This window comes from Penicillium maclennaniae, assembly GCF_028827695.1.
Source record: "Penicillium maclennaniae strain IBT 15551 chromosome Unknown utg000007l:1.0-4884863.0:1.0-4888362.0, whole genome shotgun sequence".
NCBI classification, from domain to species: domain Eukaryota; kingdom Fungi; phylum Ascomycota; class Eurotiomycetes; order Eurotiales; family Aspergillaceae; genus Penicillium; species Penicillium maclennaniae.
Window position 1 is genome coordinate 15,645 of NW_026623219.1, and position 23,791 is coordinate 39,435.

Genomic DNA, 23,791 nt, shown 5'->3' on the forward strand with positions numbered 1-23,791 from the left:
TTTTTCTTTTATCGGTTACCTAAGGAATTATATCTATTAATGACTGTGTCCTCCGCTCTCGCGTTACTACCGAAGGTAACGATACGCCTACGTCGCCCGAGGCTACCGCTACGTTCTAGCGTAGAGACGCTACCGAATTAACCCCGGAACAAAACCGACCCGAGTCGATCTCTCCTAATCCGCTATAACACGAACTACGATTTTTCTTTATTTATTATAGTTCTATTATTAGTTTAAAAAGACTATATAGTAAATCCCCTATAAAGTATTAGAATATAAAATACTAAAAGCCCTAAACTTTACTTTAAAAATCTTACTTTATAAACTTTACTTTATAATATCTCTCTTTCTAACCCCTTACTATACCCTTATATATCTCTGTACACCTTTATATATAAATTCTAATTAATATAGATAACGGTAACCTAAAAGATATCGAGATATATAGATAGCCTATTAATAGTATTAAGAATACCCTCTAGCTTCTTCGAAGCTATAAGTAGCTTTAGATATATAAGCTTATATCTTAACTATTCGATAGGCTACTTATAAACTATAGTTATATAAAGCGTACTATTAATTTACTATACTAATGTATTAATAAGGAAGAACTATAGAGAGGCTTAGAAGAGTATAAGAAGTTCTAGAGAAGGTAGTCTAAAGGCTAAAGAATATAAGTATAACACGCCTAAAATAAGTAATATCTTATTATAAATAAGCTAAAAGCTATTAAAATATAAGGAGAATAGTAAGCGAATACCTTCTTCGGTTACTTTTTACTTATTCGATAGTAGAGCTAATAAGTAGGTTTATTATTAGTAGCCTTAGCTACGATTACGTCTGCCTCTCTTTTAATAATAAAGTTCTCTCCTACTTATTATCGCTAAGCAGAGATATCTAAAATACTAAAGGAGTTATTTAAGGGGATCTTTTAAAGGCTTTTCTCCGGAAGTATATCTTAGCCCTTAAATAAGAGAATCTTATTTAGTATAGACTATAATTAGACTAAGATAGGTACTACTATAAAGTAGGCTTTAGCTAGGATCTACCTATTATCGAACTAAGAGGCTAGACTACTCTTTTAGGATAGTTTATTTCTATTATTATAGTTAAGATAAAGGATAAGGCTAATACTAATATTAAAGTAATAGATAACTATAATCCTAAGAGTATTATACCTAATAATATATAGGATATAATAGTATAGCTTAAAGAGTTAGATAAGGAATATATAGCCGACCTAATATCTATTAGCGACTTATCTAATATAGTCTCTAATCTTTTTATAGCCTAGTTATTTCCTAATAACTACTTATTAAAAAGTAATAAGAAATATAACCCCTTATAGAAAAGAAAGGAGATTACTAAATATAGTTATATCGCCTGAAGAGTAGCTATAAATAAGACTTTAGCCCTTCTTACGGACACTATTAATAGATTAAAGTTAGTAATACTTAGGCGTATTAGAAAGCTATCCCTTCCGGAACTAGATTCGACCTTTACTAAGGATATAATCTATTAATTTACTATAAAAAGAGTATTTAAATTATTTAATATATATAATATTAGTAAGGATTGCGTAGCACTAACGATATAAATTAATTTTATTTATTAATATACTAAGGACTAAGATATTATAGTAAAGGAGAACTAGATATAATTTTTATTAGATATCGATAAGTAATAGTTAGATTTCTATTACTTTAAGTATTAGGCTAATCCTCCTATTATCGCTTACTATCGTAAGATAATCTAGTTATCCTTTAAAAGTCTCTATTATAGGGTATCTCCTACTCCTAACCCTATAATATCTATACCTATTATATTAAAGTTATAAATATAAAGCGAGGGAGTATAATTATTTTATAATTATTTAGCTAATTAAAGAAGGACTTTAATAGGTATTACCTAGGTAGCCTTCTTACTCTTATATATAAGGAGATAGATATATATAATTATTACTATCTACCTTATATAGATAAGCCTCGCCTTAGATAATTAAGGAATATATAGTATAGTATTATTTAATAGCTTATCCGTTAGGATCTAGCGTACTATATATACTATATTTTCTTCTGGCTAGACTACGCTTACTAACTAATCTCCTATTTATACTACGTAAAGAGTACTATACCTAAGGAATAGACTTATTTTAGGTATATTGATATAAATCTAAATAACCTAGTACAGACTAAATAAGATAATATAATCCTATAAGGTAGTCTAGTATTAGACAATAAAGATAAATAGAACTATACTAAGATTTTACCTAATATATATCGCTATATTCAGAAGTAATAGGCTCTCGTACGGGATAAGACAAATATTTTAGATAGCTTTATATAAAAGATTAATAATTAGCTTTAGACCCTAGAAGATACTAAGAGATATAGTACTAACTAAGTAAAGGAGATCTATATAGCTAGTGATATCCGAATTAGTTTACTTAGTATCCCCTATAAGTTAATAGTGAGATCTCACACGCTGGTGCTCGCGCTTAACCCATAGGCTAAAAGCCATAACGAGATCTCTCCGGTACCGAGAGATCCGTTGCACCAGTATATATATTAGGTAACCACCTTCTGTGATCACAATAGGCCCCGTAACTAAGAGGCAGAGAAGTATTTTACTATAATTTATATATATTAGAGATAACTACTTAACTCTAAATATCCTAAAGTCTAGTATATGAAAAGAAGTATTTAAAGCACACTAAGACCTTATATAAGCTCTAAGAACTCTATTAAGGCTTATAAGTAACGTATATAGCTGTCTATAATATATATTCCTTATAGCGTGTGGGAGATCCAGTGGGAGATCTAATGGGAGATCAAGTCTTCTATCCTTCGATGAATATAAGAATATTTCCTTAATAGGAACCCTCAGGGTATGATATGATGATTGAAGAAGAATTATATTTTTCTTGTAGAGAATTGCGGACATATTTATATCCAATCAACAAAATTCTAGGCCTATATTAGACTTGCATTGTTTTAAGTCTAGGCCTGTCTTGCTTTGAAATCAATCATAGTCTAGGCATCATTTTTAGTTGTCAAGGCATCATTAATAGTCTAGACCTATTGTCAAGGCATCATTTTTAGTCTAGACCTATTGTCAAGGCATCATTAATAGTCTAGACCTATGTCAAGGTATCATCAATAGTCTAGACCTATATCAAGGCATCATTAATAGTCTATCCATAGAACACCTTTTAATAGACCTATTATAATTAGGTGGCTTTTCGTATTTACCTGACCAATTATAAAGATCATAGTCTTCTGAGATGACTAAAGGTAATGCTGACAGTCCTTGATAATGCTGACAAAGGTAATACTGACAGTCCTTGAATATGCCGACATAGCGCTATAATTCTATAGAGAAGATTTAATCTCTAAATACTTAGTTATTTATAGCCGCTGGATAGACCCTAATATATTAGCTAAGTTAGATATCCTCTTTAGACCGGATAAAGCTATAGTAACCGCCTATATTATCTTATAGAGGAAGAAGGCGCAGTAAATATATACCTAATTATTTAAAGATATAATTAAGGCGGAGAAGCTAATATTTAGGAAAGATTCCTTCTTCTATTATAAGGTATTAGGGCTATATATTAGTCCCCCCTAATCCAGAAGTTATATCTCCGGAGGATAATCATAATAAGGAAGAGATATAATATCCGCGGCGATAGGGAATAGGTATTCTAGTCCTATCTTTCTTTACTTTTATTAAAGTGGCTTAGGTATTCTAAATTAACTGCACTTAACTATAAGACAGTTAATTTTATAGGGAGGGGTAATATATGATAAGAGAACTAATAATATAATAAGCCTATATATAGCCTTAGGCATAATTTAGTATCTATAGTATATAGTATATCTCTAGACACACTTAGAGAGAGATAAGTTATCTACCTAATTCATTCAGGATTCACCCAATTTCTTCTATCCATAATATAGTATTAAGATTATCCCGCACGGCCGCAATAGGGTATTAGTACGGCCTCATCCAGTATCCTCTATACCAGACAGGCAGTGTGTGTGTGTGTGTTGTCCAGTCTGCATCGCCAGACAGCCATCGAGCCGTTCCCATTTCACTAGATAATATAGCGGGAAAGCCGATCGATCTACTGGCTAGTATCTGGGTTAATACCCTTACGCTTAGCTATCCTAGATATTTTCCCTTATATATAGCGTGCCTAAGTTTTAGATATAGGCGGGGAACTAAGTAAACTAAATAATTATTATAGCGGTAGAGTATCCCTAGTAAGCTAATAAAGCTCTAGCGTAAGTAATCTTATAGCCTCGAGGCGTTTAATAACTATAGCTAGATTAAAAGGATAAATACTACGGTCTATAAATATCTTCCGAATAATACGCGACTTTAATACCTACTCCTATATATTAGTGATCTCGCGGAAGAAGACGCTAATATCCTTTATATCCCTACCCTACTGCGCGAGAGTATTATTCTTAGCGCGGAATCTCTCTTTTAAGGCTTAAAATAGGCTTTTATCGAGAGGCTGAACGATATATATAATATACGGAGGGAAGATAAAGGCGATAATATTCTATTATTCGTAAAGGTAAAGGAATTCCTATATAAGATATAAGCTATAACTATCGAAAAGTAATAACCTCTGACTACTATAGGCGCGGTTATAGATATATTACTAAAAGAAATAAAGCTAATTAACCGTAAGGATATTATTCGAATATCTAGATAACGATACTATATTTCGTGATTTATCTAAGAGGGTTACACTATTATATTATCGCTTAAGGTAGATAACACTTAGTATAATAAAATATAGCTCTGTAAGCTATCTATTAGCTATAACACACTTAATTCTAGTTAGGAGATATTGGAATATAGACCAATGCTACATAGAAAGATCTATCCTTATATTCAACATATAAGACCAGATTGCATTGATCACGTGACCAGATTTTTCTTCTATCAAAATGATGTTTTGACCACTTCTGATTCTGGTCCGCGGCCCTCCCCCGAACGATAGGCGGGACCATTTTCCTTAGGGGTAAATGGTCCGCCTTCAGGCATGAATGGTCCGTTCCTTTGGGGGTGCTTTCGGGCATGCCTTGCCCGCGGACTTCGACCATGGTCTTCGGACCCCGGTGAACAGACTTCGACCCTCGGTCCCCTTAAGGATAGGCGGACCACTTTCCCTTAGGGGTAAAATGGTCCACCTTTAGGCATGCATAGCCTGATCCTGCGGGGGCGCTTTCGGGGTGGCTTAGACCGTCGATCCTTGACATCATTCTTTTCGCTTCTCTTCGGTTCCCTTCTTTGCCACCTTCATTATGTTGCTGCCTAGTGTTTGTACGTCATTTGTATGTCATTCTAGACGTCATTTCTAGGCTATCCTAGCCTATAAATACGTCCCTCTTTTCTAGCAGATAGAATCAAGTCAGTTCTACTTTCCTTAAGTCATTTTCCACTTTCCAAAGTCATCTCTACCTTCTTCCTTTGATCCTCAGGACTGTGGTTCTGCCTTCGTTTAGGCTATATCTGCTTATAGTCTATCCTACGACCTTTGACCTTCTACCTTTGTCTGGCACCGACTGACCTAGTCGGACTAAGGTTGATCCCACGGACTTAAGGGGCCACGATCTGCTTCGTGGTAGCTTTACCCTTATATCCCAACAGGAGATTACCTCTTTCGCTTAAGAATAGCCTTATATAATATTTATTACGGTTAATAACCTTTTAAGGCTTTCTCTAATTAAGCTAGAAGCTAGTCTTATTAAAATTATAGATATTCGATAGCGGAATACGCTTTACGAATAGCTTAAGATAATTATACTAAGCTTATAGGATACTAATATCTTTAGCCTTAACCCTTACCTTCTTCGCTAGCTTTTATTTTACCTAATAAAGGCTATTAGGTAGGCGCTTAATAAAGTTATATACCTATATCTTATTAACTGGTGCTCCCCTATCTCTCTCGATTATCGCATTCGCACTCACTGTAACTATACGCGCGGTAGGTAGAACGTAGAGGCTATTAAGAGTATTGATCTAGCTAATCAATACTGTTTCTTACGAGGGATTAAGACGCTTAGTAATAATAGTACGCTAAGAGCGAGATAGCCGACCGTGGAGACGTACCCGCAGCTAGGTTATTAGAACGTTAAATTCGCGCGTTAGCGAGGTGATTTTGGCGTTTTTCCGGTATCTAGCGGCTTCGCAAGCGGCCTAAATACATTACTCAATAGCTATATACAAAGGATCCATAGTGGGTGTGGAACAATAGGTGTGAATAGCTTCAAGATATGTGTTAGGATCCAAATTTGCGTTGGGCCCCGGCGGACCAACACCCGAAGCGGTGTGGGTATGCTACGGGACTATTACCCCCTTTTTGCTCTGAATCCTAGAAAGTCATTCCGCGGAATTGTTTCTGCCCGTGTATTTGCGGGATGGGATGGTTACGGTAACGCCACCCCTTGTTACCGTTATTTACATAACATTTGTGCAATTTGTGCCAATATGTACCGGAACCAGAGTTCCAACGGTATCATCTTGGTTCGGCTTCATCTGGGTTCGGGCAACAGCACTACACAAATGCTTTAGTATATATGTTATATATGTCTTCAACTCAAACAATTTAAAATTAATTTACTCTATCTATCCCCTTACCAGAAACAAGATCACACTCCATCATGCCTACACAAGCTCAAGAGGACGCTCTCAAATCCTTCCAACAGGTTCTGCCACCCACTGTGTCACAGGGAGAGGCGACAGAATTTTACAAGGGGCGCGATGAACTTGCATACGCCATCTCAAGATTACCACTGGGTGAAGCTCGTGCATTGAAGGTGATCTGCGTTGGTGCAGGTTTCAGTGGCTTGGCGTTCGCGCGTGAGGTCGAACTTGGCAACCTTCCTAACGTGAGCCTCACGGTATACGAAAAGAATGCCTCAGTTGGAGGAACTTGGTATGAGAACAGATACCCCGGGTATGTTTATTTCGCTCCACATTGACTATGGATGTTTACTGACTTGTTGACAGATGCGCGTATGTTACCCCACTGCCATCACTATAGGTTGATGCTTATTAGATCATAGCTGTGATATCCCTGTGCACAACTACCAGGTATTTAATACAATTTTTCATTGGTATTTCAGTTCTCTAACATTTTTATAGTACTCTTGGGCCCCATGTCCTTACTTCAAAAGCTACTATGCTACCGGAAAAGACATCCACACCTACATTGAAGCGGTTGCTGATCAACACAATCTGCGAAAATATGTGAAGGTCTCTCACAAAATCATCGGTGCCAAGTGGATTGAAGAGAAGCAGAAATGGCAAGTGAAGATTGTCGCGACCGACGGCAGAGAGTTGATGGTCAGCAACCGAGTCAACAAGGACGGAGAATCTGGAGAGCCTTTCATTGAAGAATGTGACGTTCTGATCAACGCAGGAGGATGCTTCAATGACTGGAAGTGGCCTACCATTCCTGGAAGAGAAACCTTTAAGGGTGAGATGATTCATTCTGCTGCTTGGCCAAAGACCGCCAATCTCAAGGGCAAGACTGTCGCTTTGATTGGTAACGGCAGTACCGGTGTCCAAATTCTACCTAATATCCTCGACGATGTGGAGAAGGTTTATGTCTACATTCGTAGTAAGACATGGGTAACGGCTAGCTTCGCTCAGAAGTTTGCTGGTCCCAATGGCGCAAATGTTTTCTTTACAGAGGAACAAAAGAAGCACTGGGCCACACACCCCGAGGAGTATCTTCAGTATCGGAAGGAGGTTGAGTCGGAGCTGAATTCTCGTTTCCGCCTCTATCTCAAAGATTCAGACGCTCAAAAGGAAGCCCTTAGATACTCCACCTCTCAGATGAATGAGAAGCTCTCTGCCAAGCCAGAAATCAGCCAAAAGTTGGTTCCAGATTTCGCCGTTGGGTAAGTTCTTTCCGTTATCGTCTATCATACGGAGGGAAGCTAAAGAAAGACAACTCGCAGCTGTCGCCGCACAACACCAGGAAACGGTTATCTTGAGGCTCTCTGCTCGCCCAAGGTTGAAGTCATCTGGGGAGGCATCACCTCTTTCAATGAGACTGGTCTTCTAGCAGACAACGGTGAACAACGAGACGTTGACACGATCATCTGTGCCACCGGTTTCAACATGTCTTTCTCGCCTCGCTACCCTGTCATCGGTCGCAATAACATCAACCTGCAGGAGAAATGGGATGATAACCCTGAGTGCTATCTCTCAGTCACTGCTGCTGATATGCCCAACTACTTCATCTACCTTGGTCCAGGCAGTCCCCTTGGGCACGGCAGCGTGGTCAGCTCTCTTGAGCGCGTGACGGAGTACATTGCCAAATTTGTCCGCAAACTTCAAACAGAGAACTATAGCTCTGTTGTGCCAAAGCCGCATATCCCTCGTGCGTATCAACGCCAAGCTCTAGCCTGGCTGGAGAAGACTGCCTGGAATTCCAACTGTGCATCGACATACAAGAATGGCAAGCCAGAGGGTCCTTTGATCTCGCTTCATCCCGGCTCAAGATTGCACTACTTCCAGCTTTTGAGCCACCCTCGCTGGGAGGACTTTGACTGGGAGAGTCTATGCGAAGGTGAAGATCTAACCTTTGCCTGGCTAGGTAATGGATTTATCGCCGATGAGTGTAAAGAAAAGTCAGACAAGGATCTGACGTAAGTTTCTCATCTCATTCAACTGATCTAAGACAATGGCTTACTGATATTGATGCTATATAGATGGTTCATTCCTTCAGTTGCGGCCGAGAAGATGATTACAGCAAAGTTTTAAGGGCGGGCTCTGTGTTGGAATATTCCGTCTGACTCGATCTTTCATTTTTGACATCCTCGTGTGACTTATTAGATAGTACATGCATTTAGATCAAATCGAACTATTGGAAATACCATGACGAAACTTGAATTAAATATTGAAATGGGAACGGCTCGATGGCTGTCTGGCGATGCAGACTGGACAACACACACACACACTGCCTGTCTGGTGTAGAGGATGCTGGATGAGGCCGTACTGATGCCCTGTTGCGGCCGTGCGGGATAATCTTAATGCTGCATCATGGATAGAAGAAATTGGGTGAATCCTGAATGAATTGGGTAGATGACTTGTCTCCCTCCAAGTGTGTCTGGAGATGTACTATGCACTGCAGACATTAAATCATGCCTGAGGCCACACATAGGCTCATTATGTCACCAATTCTCCCACTACAATATTTGATTTTACATTTTGGTACGTGCTGTAACGTAATCCACAAGCCATCCGCCACCACAACCCATCCGCCACCCCGTCCAATTTCGCGTCTCCGTATATCCCCCACCACTTTAAATCATTTATTATGCCACCAATTCGTTCCGAAACAAGCCAAGATGCTATCCATCAAGAGGGTAGGCTTGAACTTGCAATCCAGGCTTTTAAAAATAAGGATATTCCGACTATCACGGCTGCTGCGCGCGTCTATAGCATACCGCGATCTACGCTGCGCGACCGCATTAATGGTCATCTTTCAAAGGCTACTACACGCGCTAATGGCCATAAAATGACCCAGCTAGATAAGGATACGCTTACCAAGTGGATTCTATCTATGGATAATCGCGGTGCATCCCCTCGGCATGCAATGGTACGCAATATGGCCAATATTCTTCTTAGGGCTACCGGTTCCACTACAGTCGGCGTAAATTGGGTTGGGAACTATATCAAACGTACACCGTCTATCCAAACACGTTTCTCGCGACGATATAACTATCAGCGTACAGAGCAAGAGGATCCCCGGGTATTAAATGACTGGTTTCAGCTAGTTAGGGAGACTATTACGCGCTATGGTATCCCGCCTGATAATATCTATAAATTCGATGAAACAGGCTTCGTAATGGGCCTCGTTTCTACCGCAAAAGTGGTCACTAGAGCTGAATACTATGGCCGGAGATCTGTCTTACAGCCAGGCAATCGTGAATAGGTGACCGCAGTAGAGACAGTTAATGCTTTAGGCTAGGCTTTACCACCGTTGATTATATTCAAAGGCAAGCGCTATATTAAATTATGGTTCTATGATACCCCAAAGGACTGGCGCTTCGAGGTAAGCCCAAATAGGTGGACATCTGACGCAATTAGGCTTCGATGGCTTCGAACGCTTTTTATTCCTTTAACCGCAAACCGCATACGTGGTCGGTATAGGCTATTGATTCTTGATGGTTATGGAAGCCACCTTATGCCTGAATTTGATCGTCTATGCACTAAAAACGACGTTATACCTATATATATGCCACCGTATAGCTTATATCTATTATAGCCGCTAGATGTAGACTGTTTCGCAGTGCTAAAACGATTATACGGTCGCTTAGTGGACCAATAGACACATATAGGGATAAATCATATCGACAAGCTTGATTTCCTTGTAGCCTACCCACGCGCACGCGAAGACGCCTTTCAGGTTAGAAGCATCCAGAATGCATTCAAAGCGACCGGTTTAATACCGTTGAATGCGGCAGAAGTCCTTGATAAGCTCAATATTTAGCTTCGTCTGCCTACACTATCAGACCGACCATCAAGCCGATCAAGCATTTATTGCCCCGAAACACCAAGCAATATCAAACAGCTTTCAAAGCATAGGGCATCAGCAAAGCGTCTTATTAAGTATCGGTCAGATAGCCCACCGACGCCTACAAAAGAGGTGTTTAATCAGGCTTACAAGGCATGCGAACAAGTCATAAAGCGTATCCTTCTATTGGAGCAAGAAGTGACAGATCTACGTGCTGCAAACTATAAAAAGATAAAAAAAAAGGCATTGCCTAAACGGCAAATACAGCGCGATGAGGGCTTATTCGTTCATGAAGCCCATAGGCAAGGCATTGGTCTACCAGGGGGCATAGAAGGTGGTGGGGTGGTCTCTACAACACCCACCCGGAGAGCTTCAGCGACCGTTGAGTCAACCAATAGACGTCAATATGCATGCAGCGTATGCAAGAAGGCCTGGCCATAGTGCTAATATATGTCCAGATAGAGATTAAATTGAATATAAATGCATTGTGGTAGTTTAAAGGCTTCATGAATAGAAGAATAAGTGGGTGGGGTGGCGGATGGGTTGTGGTGGCGGATGGCTTGTGGATTACGTTAGATGGATCTACTATCCAAATCAATTTTCTCTGGGTGGTATTGCCTAATCCAACCTGATACCTGAGATTGATAGTTGAGCCGGGATCTCTAGTACTCATCCTACGCCACCTTCTTCAGGGCCCCTTCAGTAATTCTACCAAGTCCATCACTCCGCAAGTCTGCAGTTTCATGTAGTGGATAGCACCATCGGGCTTCACGTTGGGTTGATGACATTGAATGACGGATATAATGGTTTCAAAGGAACCAAAATGTTTGGGCATAAAAATTTACCTAAATTTTCACTCGACTTCTCTTTTTATTTTCCGTTGCTCCAGAGAATATATGAAAAGCCCACGGGTATCTTCTTGACCAGACTCATATCACGACCAAGGTTTGTCAAAACACAACAAGCTCAGTTGTTTCCCACTCAAGTAGCTCCCTAGGTATCAAGTCATGTAAAGCTCAAATGCCCTGTGAGTCAACTGGTAACAACTCCCGAGCTTGGCTTAACTAGACCCTATGGCCAAGTATCGGTGAGAATCCCGGCACTTACCCCGCAATTACCCCATGGCTTTCAGAGTCTAGCCTGGGGTTGAACTGTATTTCTTTGATTATATCATTCCGAAATTAATAGTTACTTCCGTGGAAAAATAATACGAAAGCTACAATCTGTAAAACGCGTGGAATGTGATCGATCTGGTAAAGCCTGGAATTACCCATGGCTGTCAGCCGCAGGCACTGAGATATCGGCATTTGACACCGGTTGATGTCAAACATACAAGGCCAGTATGTAGATCTAAACGTAATTATTTAAGACGCTGGCTGGGGAAGTACATCGGAGCAGTACTCTCATTGAAAAACATAAAACTTGAAGCAACTATCATCATGCAGCTCAAAAAGTTAGAGCCCACCGAAACGCTGCAAAGGAGAGACGACCAATTCAACAAACATCAACATATCAACGTGTACACCGCTGCAGTTGTCTTCTTTATCACCCTTAGTTCCGCCGCTTATGGATATGCGGGCTCTGTCATTGCGACAACCCTTACACAGCCGTCTTTCGTCGCACACTTCAAATTAGACACGGCTCCAAATGCCGAGGCCATCACAGGTGCCATGAATGCACTGTTCTACACTGGCGGCGTGTTTGGCAGTTTTTTCGCAGGTTGGAGCAGTAATCAATTTGGACGTAAATTCTCAGCGGGATTCGGAAATGCTCTTCTCATCTTTTCTGGTGCCCTGATGACCGCGTCTGTCAACCCGACCATGTTCATTGCATTTCGCTTTTTCAGTGGTTTTGGGTAAGTCTTATCCCTCGATTTTGAAACATACCTTTGGTTGAAATTTTGCTTTCACTCTTAGTGCGATGGTCATCCTCTCCAGTGTCCCCATTTGGGTCGCTGAGCTAGCTCCTCCTCGCCTCCGAGGCCTCCTCACCGACATACATGCCGTGATGATGATGGTCGGTTATACAGTTGCTTGCTACGTCGGTCTGGGATTTTACTTTGTTTCAGGTGACAACCAATGGCGGGGGCCCATCGCACTTCAAATGGCACTGCCGGTCATTATCCTATGCGGCTTATATTGGTTGCCGGAGTCGCCACGATATTTGTTGTCCAAGGATCGCACTGAAGAGGCCCGTAAAATCATTATGCGCATGCATTCTAGCCCCGATGATCCGGAGCAAGAATTTGCGCGACGAGAATTCTTCCAGATGAAGAAGCAGATCAGACTTGATGCAGAATTTGCTACTTCATACTGGACCCTGTTCAAGAAATCCTCTATGCGGAAGAGATTGGCGATGACTGTTTTCCTTGAGTTTGCGCTCATGAGCTCGGGTGTCTTGGTCATTCTGAGTAAGTCAATGTTTTTATCTGCTGTGGTTCTTATGTTTCCAAATCTGGTCGCTAATCTTTGGATCCTCATTAGATTACGGCTCCATCATCTGGAAATCCCTCGGTTTCGACACGGTTCAAATTCTCAACTTCCAGTGCGGCTTCCAATTAGCCGGCTTCGTCTTCAACGTCGTCGCCATGACATTTGTCGACCGCGTACGCCGTAACTGGCTGATTGCCGGTGGTCTACTGGGCTGTGCCGCTCTAGTGGGCACTCTCACAGCACTACAAAGTTTCTACCTCGGGACTGACAACCGTCCCGGACTAAGCGCATGCGTCGCAATCATTTTCCTCTTCCAAGCCACCTTCTCACTTTTCCTTGACGGGCCTACATACTTCTACATTGCCGAAATCTGGCCTTCGCATGTCCGATCCCAAGGATTTGCTATTGCGATGGCTGTTCTTTCGGCTACCAACTTGATGTGGCTACAGGCTACACCTTCCGCCATGAGTAGTATTTCGTGGCGCTGGTATTTAGTTTTTACGTGCATTCCAGGTGTTGCGGGGGTCGTTGTTATGTTTTGGTTTAAGGATACGAAGAATAAACCGCTTGAGGAGATTGCCGCCATATTTGGTGATGAAGATATGGTTGCCGTTTATCAGCGTGAGTTGAACGTTGATACGCTGGATGAGGGTGATGGAAATGATAGCAAGGACATGTCGGGTCCGTCAGTTGAGATGGTTGAGAACGTTTAAAGGGGTCTGTCTATAGGATGTTTCGCATTACAATCTGACTGCAATGAAAATTGAACTAGGATTTGAAGTGAAATTTGGGATTTGCTGACGTGGTGTTTTATAATAAATAAAAGAGCTTAAATAAAATCTCGCAAGAAGTTGGAATCTGACAGTACAATATCTTCACAGCTAAATAAGATAATTGCCACACTTAGGTTATCATCCATATGTCCTTTAAATTTTGGACATTGGGCCAGGTCGAAGACGCTGGAGTTGAACCGGCCAGGCGACGTCGACTCCAAGCTTCTCAGCAACGTTCAACACCCAGTCTGGCTCTCGAAGGAACTGTCGGCCAACAGAGATGATATCAACTCCAGGACCTCTCATGAGGCCACCCTGCACCAGATCACGAGCTTGCTTGGCCTCAGTAATCAAGCCAACCGTTCCGACCAACAACTTGCTACCTGCGGCTTGCAGAACCTGCTTGACCTTCAAAGCCATTTCAGTGTGCTTGTCTCCACCATCAAAGACGTTGAGCTGAGCTTGATAATGGTTTCCTCCTGAGCTGACATCGATGAGATCGACACCTAGATCCGGCAACAACCTCGACAGCTTAAGAGTCGACTCTTCGGTCCAGGTTCCATATTTCTTTCCAAGCTCCGTATTTTCCAACCAATCTGTCACGCCCACTCGAACAAACATAGGCATGCTCTCCGGGATCACCGCTCGAACAGCAAGGATGACCTCGATCAAGATGCGAATTCTGTTCTCAAAGCTTCCACCATACCTATCGGTCCGGCGGTTGGTAACAGGACTGAGGAACTGGTTGATGAGATAGCCGTGGGCAGCGTGAATCTCAACGACATCTATACCGGCTCTCGCAGCCCGCTGAGCAGATTTCGCGTAATTCGACACTAAATCCTTGATCTCGGCCTCTGTCATCGCCTTGGGTATATGGTAGCCACCGCATGGATCAAGGCCTTTACCATCGAATGAGTTCTCGGCACCTCCAGAAGGACCCAAAACATCATCAGGCCATCCATTATCCTCCTCGTTAGCCCTCGCACTCGACTTACCCACCTGCTGCGCAACCAACGGAGGCTGGGTACTCGACTTCCGTCCGGCATGCGATAATTGCACACCGCAAAGACCGCCCTGGGAGTGAATGAAGTCCACAATTGGCTTCAGACCCTGCTCCTGAGCATCATTCCAAAGACCTGGGCAGTGGGGTGTGATGCGGCCATTAGCCTGAACACCGGTAGCCTCAATCATGGCCAGCGCAGCGCCCTTGAAAACATTGTGACCGATCGTGGTAATATACAGAGGCGTCATCACACCTTTAAGGGGACCGGCGGAGGCAATAGAGTAAAGACACATCGGGGAAACGCATATCCGATTTCTGAGGGTGACCGACCGAATGCTCAACGGTCGGAATATGTCAGGTGTGTTTTCGTCGATTTTGTATGGCGTGCCGGCGCTGGTATGGTGTGGTACTGGAGGGGACCCCGGGGTTTTCGAATGAGACATGTTGATGATTTGAACAGCAAAGGTGGTATCTGACTTCCAAAATTAGCGACGTTGCAGCTACCATCTATATGGAATTCTGAGTCGCGGAATGATTCCTCCAGGTGGCAGATTTCCGATCAATGTCGATGATTACGAATCTAAGGCAGGGGGTTAAGAGTTGAGATTGACTGGACCAATCATATATTTCGAATCGACCGGCATCTTGTTGATGTGTTGTTTGATTCCGAAAATTGTGGTTCCGCGGAATCCCCAGCAGGTGGGGCTTTACGGCTTCCATACGTCGATCTGCAATTTTATAGGCCAGCTTTCCTCAAAGAAAACCCCAGATAATCGTTATTTTCATATCATATTTTTTATCCTGAATTAAAACTTACGTCCAATTAAACATGCCGCCTATTAATCCACAAGGCAAGACAGCGGTCATTACTGGCGCTGGCTCGGGTAAGTACTCTGTGACACTGGAGCTTCCAACCCCAACTAAACTATAGTCTTGCACTAGGAATCGGTCTTGGTTTTGCAAAGGCATTGTATGAAAATGGCTGCTCTATCCTCATAGCTGACCTCGCCCTCCACGCCTCGGCCAAAGAATGGCTCCAAAGTATCTCGAGTCGCTCCTCTCCCAAGGTACTATTTCGCAAGACCGACGTCACAGATTGGGCACAAATCGAATCAGCATTCGATGCTTTCGAGAAGGAATTTAATGGAGCCCCCGACATCATTGTCCCCGGTGCAGGAGTCTACGAGCCCTCGTCGAACAGTTTCTGGGCCGATCTAGACAGTGCGTCGTACAAAGTCTTCGATGTGAATGTCAATCACCCAATCAAGATGACTAGAATCGCTATTCGGAGACTGCGTCGCGCTCAAAAGCCTGGTGTGGTCATTCCTATCTCCAGTATTGTGGCCCAAATTCCTAGCGCCGTCAACCCTCTCTACTCGGTTTCGAAGGCAGCTCTTAGCCAGTTTGTGAGATGTATGGCACCATTGGATGGTCTCGCAGGTATTCGAGTTGTGGCCGTTGCACCTGGGTAAGCAATCAGTCCGTCCAGACAGGATTGTAATGGTTTTGCTGATACTATTTTACAGAGTTGTGGATACCCCCTTGTTCCGCGATAGTCCCAAGGCTCAAGCGCACATTGATCTGGAAAATGATTTCACTCTTCCACCGGATGAGATTGTCAAGGCCATGATGTCACTTGTGACAACCTCGACGTATCCGTCTGGAACTGTACTTGAAGTTGGTGATATTGGTGGCTGGCGTGAGGTGGGTCTTTTGAATGATCCGGGTCCACAGGGACGATCAACCTTGCCGAGGGCGAAGGCCAAGTTTGCCATCAAGGATGTTGAAAAGGCATTAGCGGATGACGCAAAATCTGATTCTAAATCACGCCTCTGAAGGAGACAAATACTCCTGTGTATGTATATTGAGCAGCGTTGCGATCGACCGGCGTGTTATCGGGAATTGTAGCATTCATTCACCATGATAAAGAATTTACCTTAACCAGAACGAGACATCGGATCGAGATCAACACGAATGAGTCAAGTTTTCACTATTGTACTAAATGCAAAACTGTCCAAATTTCTAAATGAATACAAACAGGAATGTCCGACCTCGGGGTGTGAAGCCGTTTTGTGTCAGGCTATGTCGGAAATAAATTTTGTAACCACGGAACGTCCACAATCTTTCACCAACCTTGGAATACAACCTTTCTAAAATGTTCATCAAATCCTACACCTCAGAATAGTTAGTTTATACCAATAATTTAATTTGTTTAGAGCCTTATAAGTATATAGTGCCGAGGCCCCGGGGTAGGATCTCGTTTTCATGACTCGGGAAACCTGGAGCGTTTCATCTCACGGCCTTTTTCATCCATCGGGCGAACTTCCCGAATCAGGCCCCACGACTCAAAATTGAGTCGATCTATCTAATTTCCAATATAATCAAACCTCCATGCTTCCACGATTTAGTGCACCGTTTCAGAATGTCTTTAATCTGCAGAAGTACTGATCTGAATTCGCGCCCGTTTGTCGCTTTGAATACTGTGGCGCAGGCCATAACGTAATCCACACCAAACCCGCCACCACACCAAACCCGCCACCCCATCCACTTATTCTTTATTCATGAAGCTTTTATAAAACCACAACGCCTTTATATTCAATTTAAGCCTTATCCGGACATGCGTAAGCCCTATGGCCAGGTTTTCTGCATAGACTACATACGTATTGACGTTTATTGGTGTGATTATCGGTCACTGAAGGCCTCTGGGTGGGTGTTGCAGATACCACCCCGCCACCTTCTATTCCACCTGGTAGACCAATACCTTGCTCATGGGCTTCATGAACGAATAAGCCCTCATCGCGCTGTATTTGCCGTTTAGGCAATGCCTTTCTTTTTATCTTTTTGTAGTTTGCAGCGCGTAGATCTGTCACTTCTTGCTCTAATAGAAGGATGCGCTTTATGACTTGTTCGTATACCTTATAAGCCTGATCAAATGCCTCTTTTGTAGGCGTAGGTAGGCTATCAGACCGATATTTGATAAGCCGTCTTGCTGATGCCTTATGCTTTGAAAGCTGTTTGATATTGCTTAGTGTTTCGGGGCAATAAATGCTTGATCGGCTTGATAGTCGGTCTGGTGTAGGCGGACGAAGCTGGATATTAAGCCTTTCAAGGACTTCTGCCGCATTTAAAGGGATCAAACCGGTCGCTTTGAATGCATTCTGGATGCCTCTAACCTGAAATGCATCTTCGCGCGCGCGTGGGTAGGCTGCAAGGAAATCAAGCTTATCGATATGGTTTATACCTATACGCGTCTGTTGGTCCACCAGCTGACCGTATAATCAATTTAGAACTGCGAAACAGCCTATATCTAGAGGCTGTAATAGATATAAGCTATGCGGTGGCATACATATAGATATAACGTCGTGTTCAGTGCATAGACGATCAAATTCAGGCGTAAGGTGGCTTCCATAACTATCAAGGATTAATAGCCTATACCGACCACGTATACGACTTGCGTCAAAGGAATAAAAAGCGTTCGAAGCCAGCGAAGCCTAATTGCATCGGAAGTCCACCCATTTAGACTAACTTCGAAGCGCCAGTCCCTTAGGGTATCGTGGAACCATAATTCAATATAGCGCTTGCCTTTAAATATAATTAATAGCGGCAAAGCCCAGCCTAAAGCATTAACTGTTTCCACTGCGGTCACCTATTCACGATTGCCTGGCTGCAATACTAATCGACGGCCATAATATTCAGCTCTAGTAACTACCCTTGCGGTAGAAACTAGGCCTATTGCGAAGCCAGTTTCATCGAAATTATACATATTATCAGGCGGGATACCATAGCGCGTAATAGTCTCCCTAACTAGCCGAAACCATTTATTTAATACCCACGGATCCTCTTGCTCTGCGCGTGAATAGTTATACCGACGCGAGAAACGTGTCTGGATAGCTAGCGTGCGTTTGATATAGCTTCCGACCCAGTTCTTGCCGATAGTAGTTGGCTTATCTGTATCGGCTGCTGTAAGAAGAATATTGGCCATATTGCGTACTATAGCATGCCTAGGGGCTGCACCGCGATTATCCATAGATAGGATCCACTGGGTAAGCGTATCCTTATCTAGATAGGACATTTTATAGGTGTGGGCGCGTGTGATCGCTATTGAACGGCGGCCCTGGATACGGTCGCGTAGCGTAGAACGCGGTATGCTATAGACGCGCGCAGCAGCAGATATTGAGGGAATAGCTTTATTCTGAATAGCCTGAATTGCAAGTTCGATCCTACCTTCTCTCTGGATAGAATCTTACTTCTTTATAGAACGAATTGGTGGCATGGTGGGTGGTTTAAACAGATGAGGGATGCATGGAGACGCGAAAATTGAATGGGTGGCGGGCTTGGTGGGAATTACGTTATACCTAAGTTAATAAATATACTTAAAAATAAATTTTAATATTAGTAATATAGTCTTTATTATTATTAAGATTTAAAAATTAACTAACTAAAAGGAAATTCTCTAATTATTTTATGTTGGAATATAAGGGGAAAGCTACCACGAAGCACTTCGTGGCCCCTTAAGTCCGTGGGATCAACCTTAGTCCGGCTAGGTCAGTCAGTGCCGGACCAAGGAAGAAGGTCAAAGGTCGTAGGATAGACTATAAGCAGATATAGCCTAAACGAAGGCAGAACCACAGTCCTAAGGATCAAAGGAAGAAGGTAGAGATGACTTTTGGAAAGTGGAAAATGACTTGATTCTATCTGCTAGAAAAGAAAGACGTATTTATAGGCTAGGATAGCCTAGAAATAACGTCTAGAATGACATCCAAATGACGTACAAACACTAGGCAGCAACATAATGAAGGTGGCAAAGAAGGGAACCGAAGAGAAGCGAAAAGAATGATATCAAGGATCGACGGTCTAAGCCACCCCGAAGGCATCCCCGTAGGATCAGGCTATGCATACCCAAAGGTAGACTATTTTACCCCTAAGGGAAAGTGGTCCGCCTATCCTTAAGGGGACCGAGGGTCGAAGTCTCTTCACCGAGGTCCGAAGACCATGGTCGAAGTCCGCGGGCAAGGTATGCCCGAAGGCACCCCCGAAGGAACGGACCATTCATGCCTGAAGGCGGACCATTTACCCCTAAAGGAAAATGGTCCCGCCTATCGTTCGGGGGGGGGGGGGGCCGCGGACCAGAATCAGAAGTGGTCAACATATCATTTTGATAGAAGAAAAATCTGGTCACGTGATCAATGCAATCTGGTCTTATATGTTGAATATAAGAATAGATCTTTCTATGTAGCATTGGTCTATATTCCAATAGTTTAGTAATCCCTATAAGATTTTTTTAAAGAAAGATTATACTTATTAGCTTAATTTATTATTATTCATTAAGATTAACTTAGTCTTTTTTTTAGATAAGCTTCGCTATCTTATAAACCGTAATTTACTTATAGATTAAATTATAGACCTAACTTTATTAATAGAAGTTAATAATTAATAGTAATAAAAAGTTAATAAAATTATAAATATCTAATGAAATGGGAACGGCTCGATAGCTGTCTGGCGATGCAGACTGGACAACACACACACACACACACAGCCTGCCTAGTGTAGAGGACGCTGGATGAGGCCGTGCTGATGCCCTATTGCGGCCGTACGGGATAATCTTAATGCTATATTCTAAATAGAAGAAATGGGGTGAATCCTAAATGAATTAGGTAGTGAAATGGGAACGGCTCGATGGCTATCTGGCGATGCAGACTGGACAACACACACACACACACACTGCCTGTCTGGTGTAGAGGATGCTGGATGAGGCCGTACTGATGCCCTGTTGCGGCCGTGCGGGATAATCTTAATGCTATATTATAGATAGAAGAAATTGGGTGAATCCTAAATGAATTGGGTAGATAACTTATCTCCCTCTAAGTGTGTCTGGAGATATACTATGCACTACAGATATTAAATTATGCCTAAGGCCACACATAGGCTTATTATATCACTAATTCTCCCACTATATATTACCCCTCCCTATAAAATTAACCGTCCCGTGGTTGAGCGTAGTTAATTTAGAATGCCTAAGCCACTTTAATAAAAGCAAAGAAAGATAGGACTAGAATACCTATTCCCTATCGCCGCGGATATTATATCTCTTCCTTATTATTATTATCCTCCGGAGATATAATTTCTAGATTAGGGGGACTAATATATAGCCCTAATACCTTACGGTAGAAGAAGGAATCTTTCCCGAATACTAGCTTCTCCGCCTTAATCATATCTCTAAATAATTAGGCGTATATTTGCTACGCCTTCCTCCTCTATAAGATAATATAGGCAGTTACTACTACTTTATTCGGTCTGAAGAGAATATCTAACTTAGCTAACACACTAAGGTCTATCTAGCGGCTACGACTAACTAAGTATTCAGAGATTAAACCTTCCCCGCGGAATCGTGGCGCCATAGGGAATATATACTACAGACGGCTATATACACTACTCGTAAGCCCTAATAGAGTTCTTAGAGCTTATATAAGGTCTCAGTGTGCCATAGACACTTCTTCTTATATACCGGACTCTAGAGTATCTAGAGTTAAGTGGTTATCTCTAATATATATAAAATATAGTAAAATGCTTCTCCGCCTCTTAGTTATGGGGCCTATCGACCTATAAGGGATATTAGGCAAACTAATTCGGATATCACTAGCTATATAGATCTTCTTTACCTAGTTAGTGCTATATCGCTTAGTATCTTCTAGGGTCTAAAGATAATTATTAATCTTCTATATAAAGCTATCCGTAGTGTTCGTCCTATCCTATATAAGAGCCCACCACTTCTAAATATAGCGATATATACTAGGTAGAATCTTAGTATAGTTCTATTTATCTTTATTATCTAATATTAGACTGCCCTATAGGATTGCGCTGCCTTGTCTAGTCTATACTAGGTTATTTAGATTTATATTAATATACCTAAAATAAGTATATTCCTTAGGTATAGTACTCTTTACGTAGTACGGGAAGGAGATCAGTCGGTAAGCGTGGTCTGGCCAAAAGAAAATATAGTATATATAGTACGCTAGATCCTAACAGATAAGCTATTAAATAATACTATGCTATATATTCCTTAACTACCTAAGGCGAGGCTTACCTATATAAGATAGATAGTGGTAGTTATATATATCTATCTCCTTATATACGAGAGTAAGAAGGCTACCTAGGTAATACCTATCGAAGTCCTCCTTTAACTAGCCGAATAACTACGGAATAACTATACTCCCTCGCTCTTATATTTATAACTTTAATATAATAGGTAGAGGCGTCGTAGGGTCGGGAGTAGGAGATACCCTATAGTAGAGGCTTTCGAAGGATAACTAGGTTACCCTACGATAGTCGGCGATAATAGGAGGATTAGCCTAATACTTAAAGTGATAGAAATCTAACTATAACTTATTAGTATCTAATAGAAATCACGTCCGGTTCTCCTTTACTATAGTGTCTTAGTCCTTAGTGTATCGATAAATAAAATTAATTCGCACCGTTAGTGCCGCGTAGTCTTTACTAGCACTGCGTATATCGAATAATTTAAATACTCTCTTAGCATAAGGCAGACAGATTATATCCTTAGTAAAGGTTAAATCTAGTTCTGGAAGGGACAGCTTTCTAATATACCTAAGTGCTACTAACTTTTATTTATTCGTAGCGTCCGTAGGAAGGGCCAGAGTCTTATTTATAGCTACTCTTTAGGCGGTATAACTATATTTAGTAGTCTCCTTTCTCTCCTATAAGGGGTTATATCCCTTATTACTTTCTAATAGGTAGTTATTAGGAAGTGACTAGGCCACAGAAAGATTAGAGATTATACTAAATAAGTCGCTAATAGATATTAGGTTAGCTATATATTTCTTATCTAACTCTTTAAGCTATATCGCTATATCCTATATATCGTTAGGTATAATACTCTTAGGATTATAATTATCTATCGCTTTAGTATCGGTATCGGCCTTATCCTCTGTTTTAACTATAATAATAGAAATAAACTATCCTAAAAGAGTAGTCTAGCCTCTTAGTTCGATAGCGGGTAGATCCTAGCCGAAGCCTACTTTATAGTAGTACCTATCCTAGTCTAGTTATAGTCTATACTAAAGAAGATCCTCTTATCTAAGGGCTAAGGTACACTTCCGGAGGAGGGCCTTTAAAAGATCCCCTTAAATAACTCCTTTAGTGTTTCGGATACCTCTACCTAATAATAATAAGCGAGAGAGAACTTCATTATTAATAGAGAGGCGGACGTGATCGTAGCTAAGGCTAGTAGTGATAAACCTACTCGCTAGCTCTATTATTAAATAAATAATTAAGTAACCGAAGAAGGTATTCGCTTACTGTTCTCCCTATACTTCGATAGCTTTTAGCTTATTTATAATAAGATACTGCTTATTCTAGGCGTATCGTACTTATATTCTCTGGCCTTTAGACTACCTTCTCTGGAACTCCTTATACTCTTCCGAGCCTCTCTATAGTTCTTCCTTATTAACGTACTAGTATAGTAAATTAATAGCACGCTCCGTATAACTATAGTTTATAAGTAGCCTATCGAACAGTTAAGATATAAGCTCGTACGCCTAAAGCTACTTATAGCTTCGAAGAAGCTAGAGGGTATTCTCAATACTATTAATAGGCTATCTATATACCTCGATATCTCTTAGAAGGTTATCGTTATCTATATCGATTAGAATTCGTATATAAAGGTATACGGAGGTATATAAGGGTATAATAGGGGGTTAGAAAGAGAGGTTTTATAAAGTAAGGTTTTTAAAGTAAAGTTTAGGGCTTTTAGTATTTTATATTCTAATACTTTATAGGGGATTTACTGTATAGTCTTTTTAAATTAGTAATAAAATTATAATAAATAAAGGAAAATCGTAGTAATAAGCGTTTAATCGGTAATAATTAGTAGTAATAAGTATCCTTCCCCTCCTTATTATAATAGGAGAGCTATCCCTTAGCGATATAAATAAGTGTAAGATATAAGGTATTTTAGTGCCTTAGGCGAAGGATCTTTTCGGCCGAAAAAGTATCTCGTAGCATCGGTAGAATAATC

The 23,791-nt window shown here is 41.4% G+C and overlaps 4 protein-coding genes across 4 annotated transcripts; 3 read left to right on the top strand and 1 right to left on the bottom strand.

Annotated features, from left to right (window-relative positions):
• Nucleotides 1-6,680: 6,680 nt before the first annotated feature.
• On the top strand, nucleotides 6,681-8,793 carry N7477_007221 (flavin-containing monooxygenase; the record flags this gene model as incomplete). Its single annotated transcript, XM_056968884.1, has 6 exons — nucleotides 6,681-6,976; nucleotides 7,030-7,035; nucleotides 7,086-7,113; nucleotides 7,165-7,925; nucleotides 7,986-8,678; nucleotides 8,742-8,793. 6 exons carry the CDS (start codon nucleotides 6,681-6,683, stop codon nucleotides 8,791-8,793), a joined length of 1,836 nt encoding a protein of 611 aa, XP_056818916.1.
• A 3,195-nt stretch (nucleotides 8,794-11,988) lies between these two features.
• N7477_007222 (uncharacterized protein) lies at nucleotides 11,989-13,694 on the top strand (the record flags this gene model as incomplete). Its single annotated transcript, XM_056968885.1, has 3 exons — nucleotides 11,989-12,404; nucleotides 12,466-12,959; nucleotides 13,033-13,694. The coding sequence occupies 3 exons, from the start codon at nucleotides 11,989-11,991 to the stop codon at nucleotides 13,692-13,694; spliced, it is 1,572 nt and encodes a 523-aa protein (XP_056818917.1).
• Nucleotides 13,695-13,907: 213 nt separating this feature from the next.
• Nucleotides 13,908-15,200, bottom strand: N7477_007223 (NADH:flavin oxidoreductase/NADH oxidase; the record flags this gene model as incomplete). The annotated part of the gene is made up of 1 exon (XM_056968886.1): nucleotides 13,908-15,200. The coding sequence occupies one exon, from the start codon at nucleotides 15,198-15,200 to the stop codon at nucleotides 13,908-13,910; it is 1,293 nt and encodes a 430-aa protein (XP_056818918.1).
• Nucleotides 15,201-15,586: 386 nt separating this feature from the next.
• Nucleotides 15,587-16,593, top strand: N7477_007224 (uncharacterized protein; the record flags this gene model as incomplete). Its single annotated transcript, XM_056968887.1, has 3 exons — nucleotides 15,587-15,641; nucleotides 15,700-16,225; nucleotides 16,284-16,593. The coding sequence occupies 3 exons, from the start codon at nucleotides 15,587-15,589 to the stop codon at nucleotides 16,591-16,593; spliced, it is 891 nt and encodes a 296-aa protein (XP_056818919.1).
• Nucleotides 16,594-23,791: the final 7,198 nt, after the last annotated feature.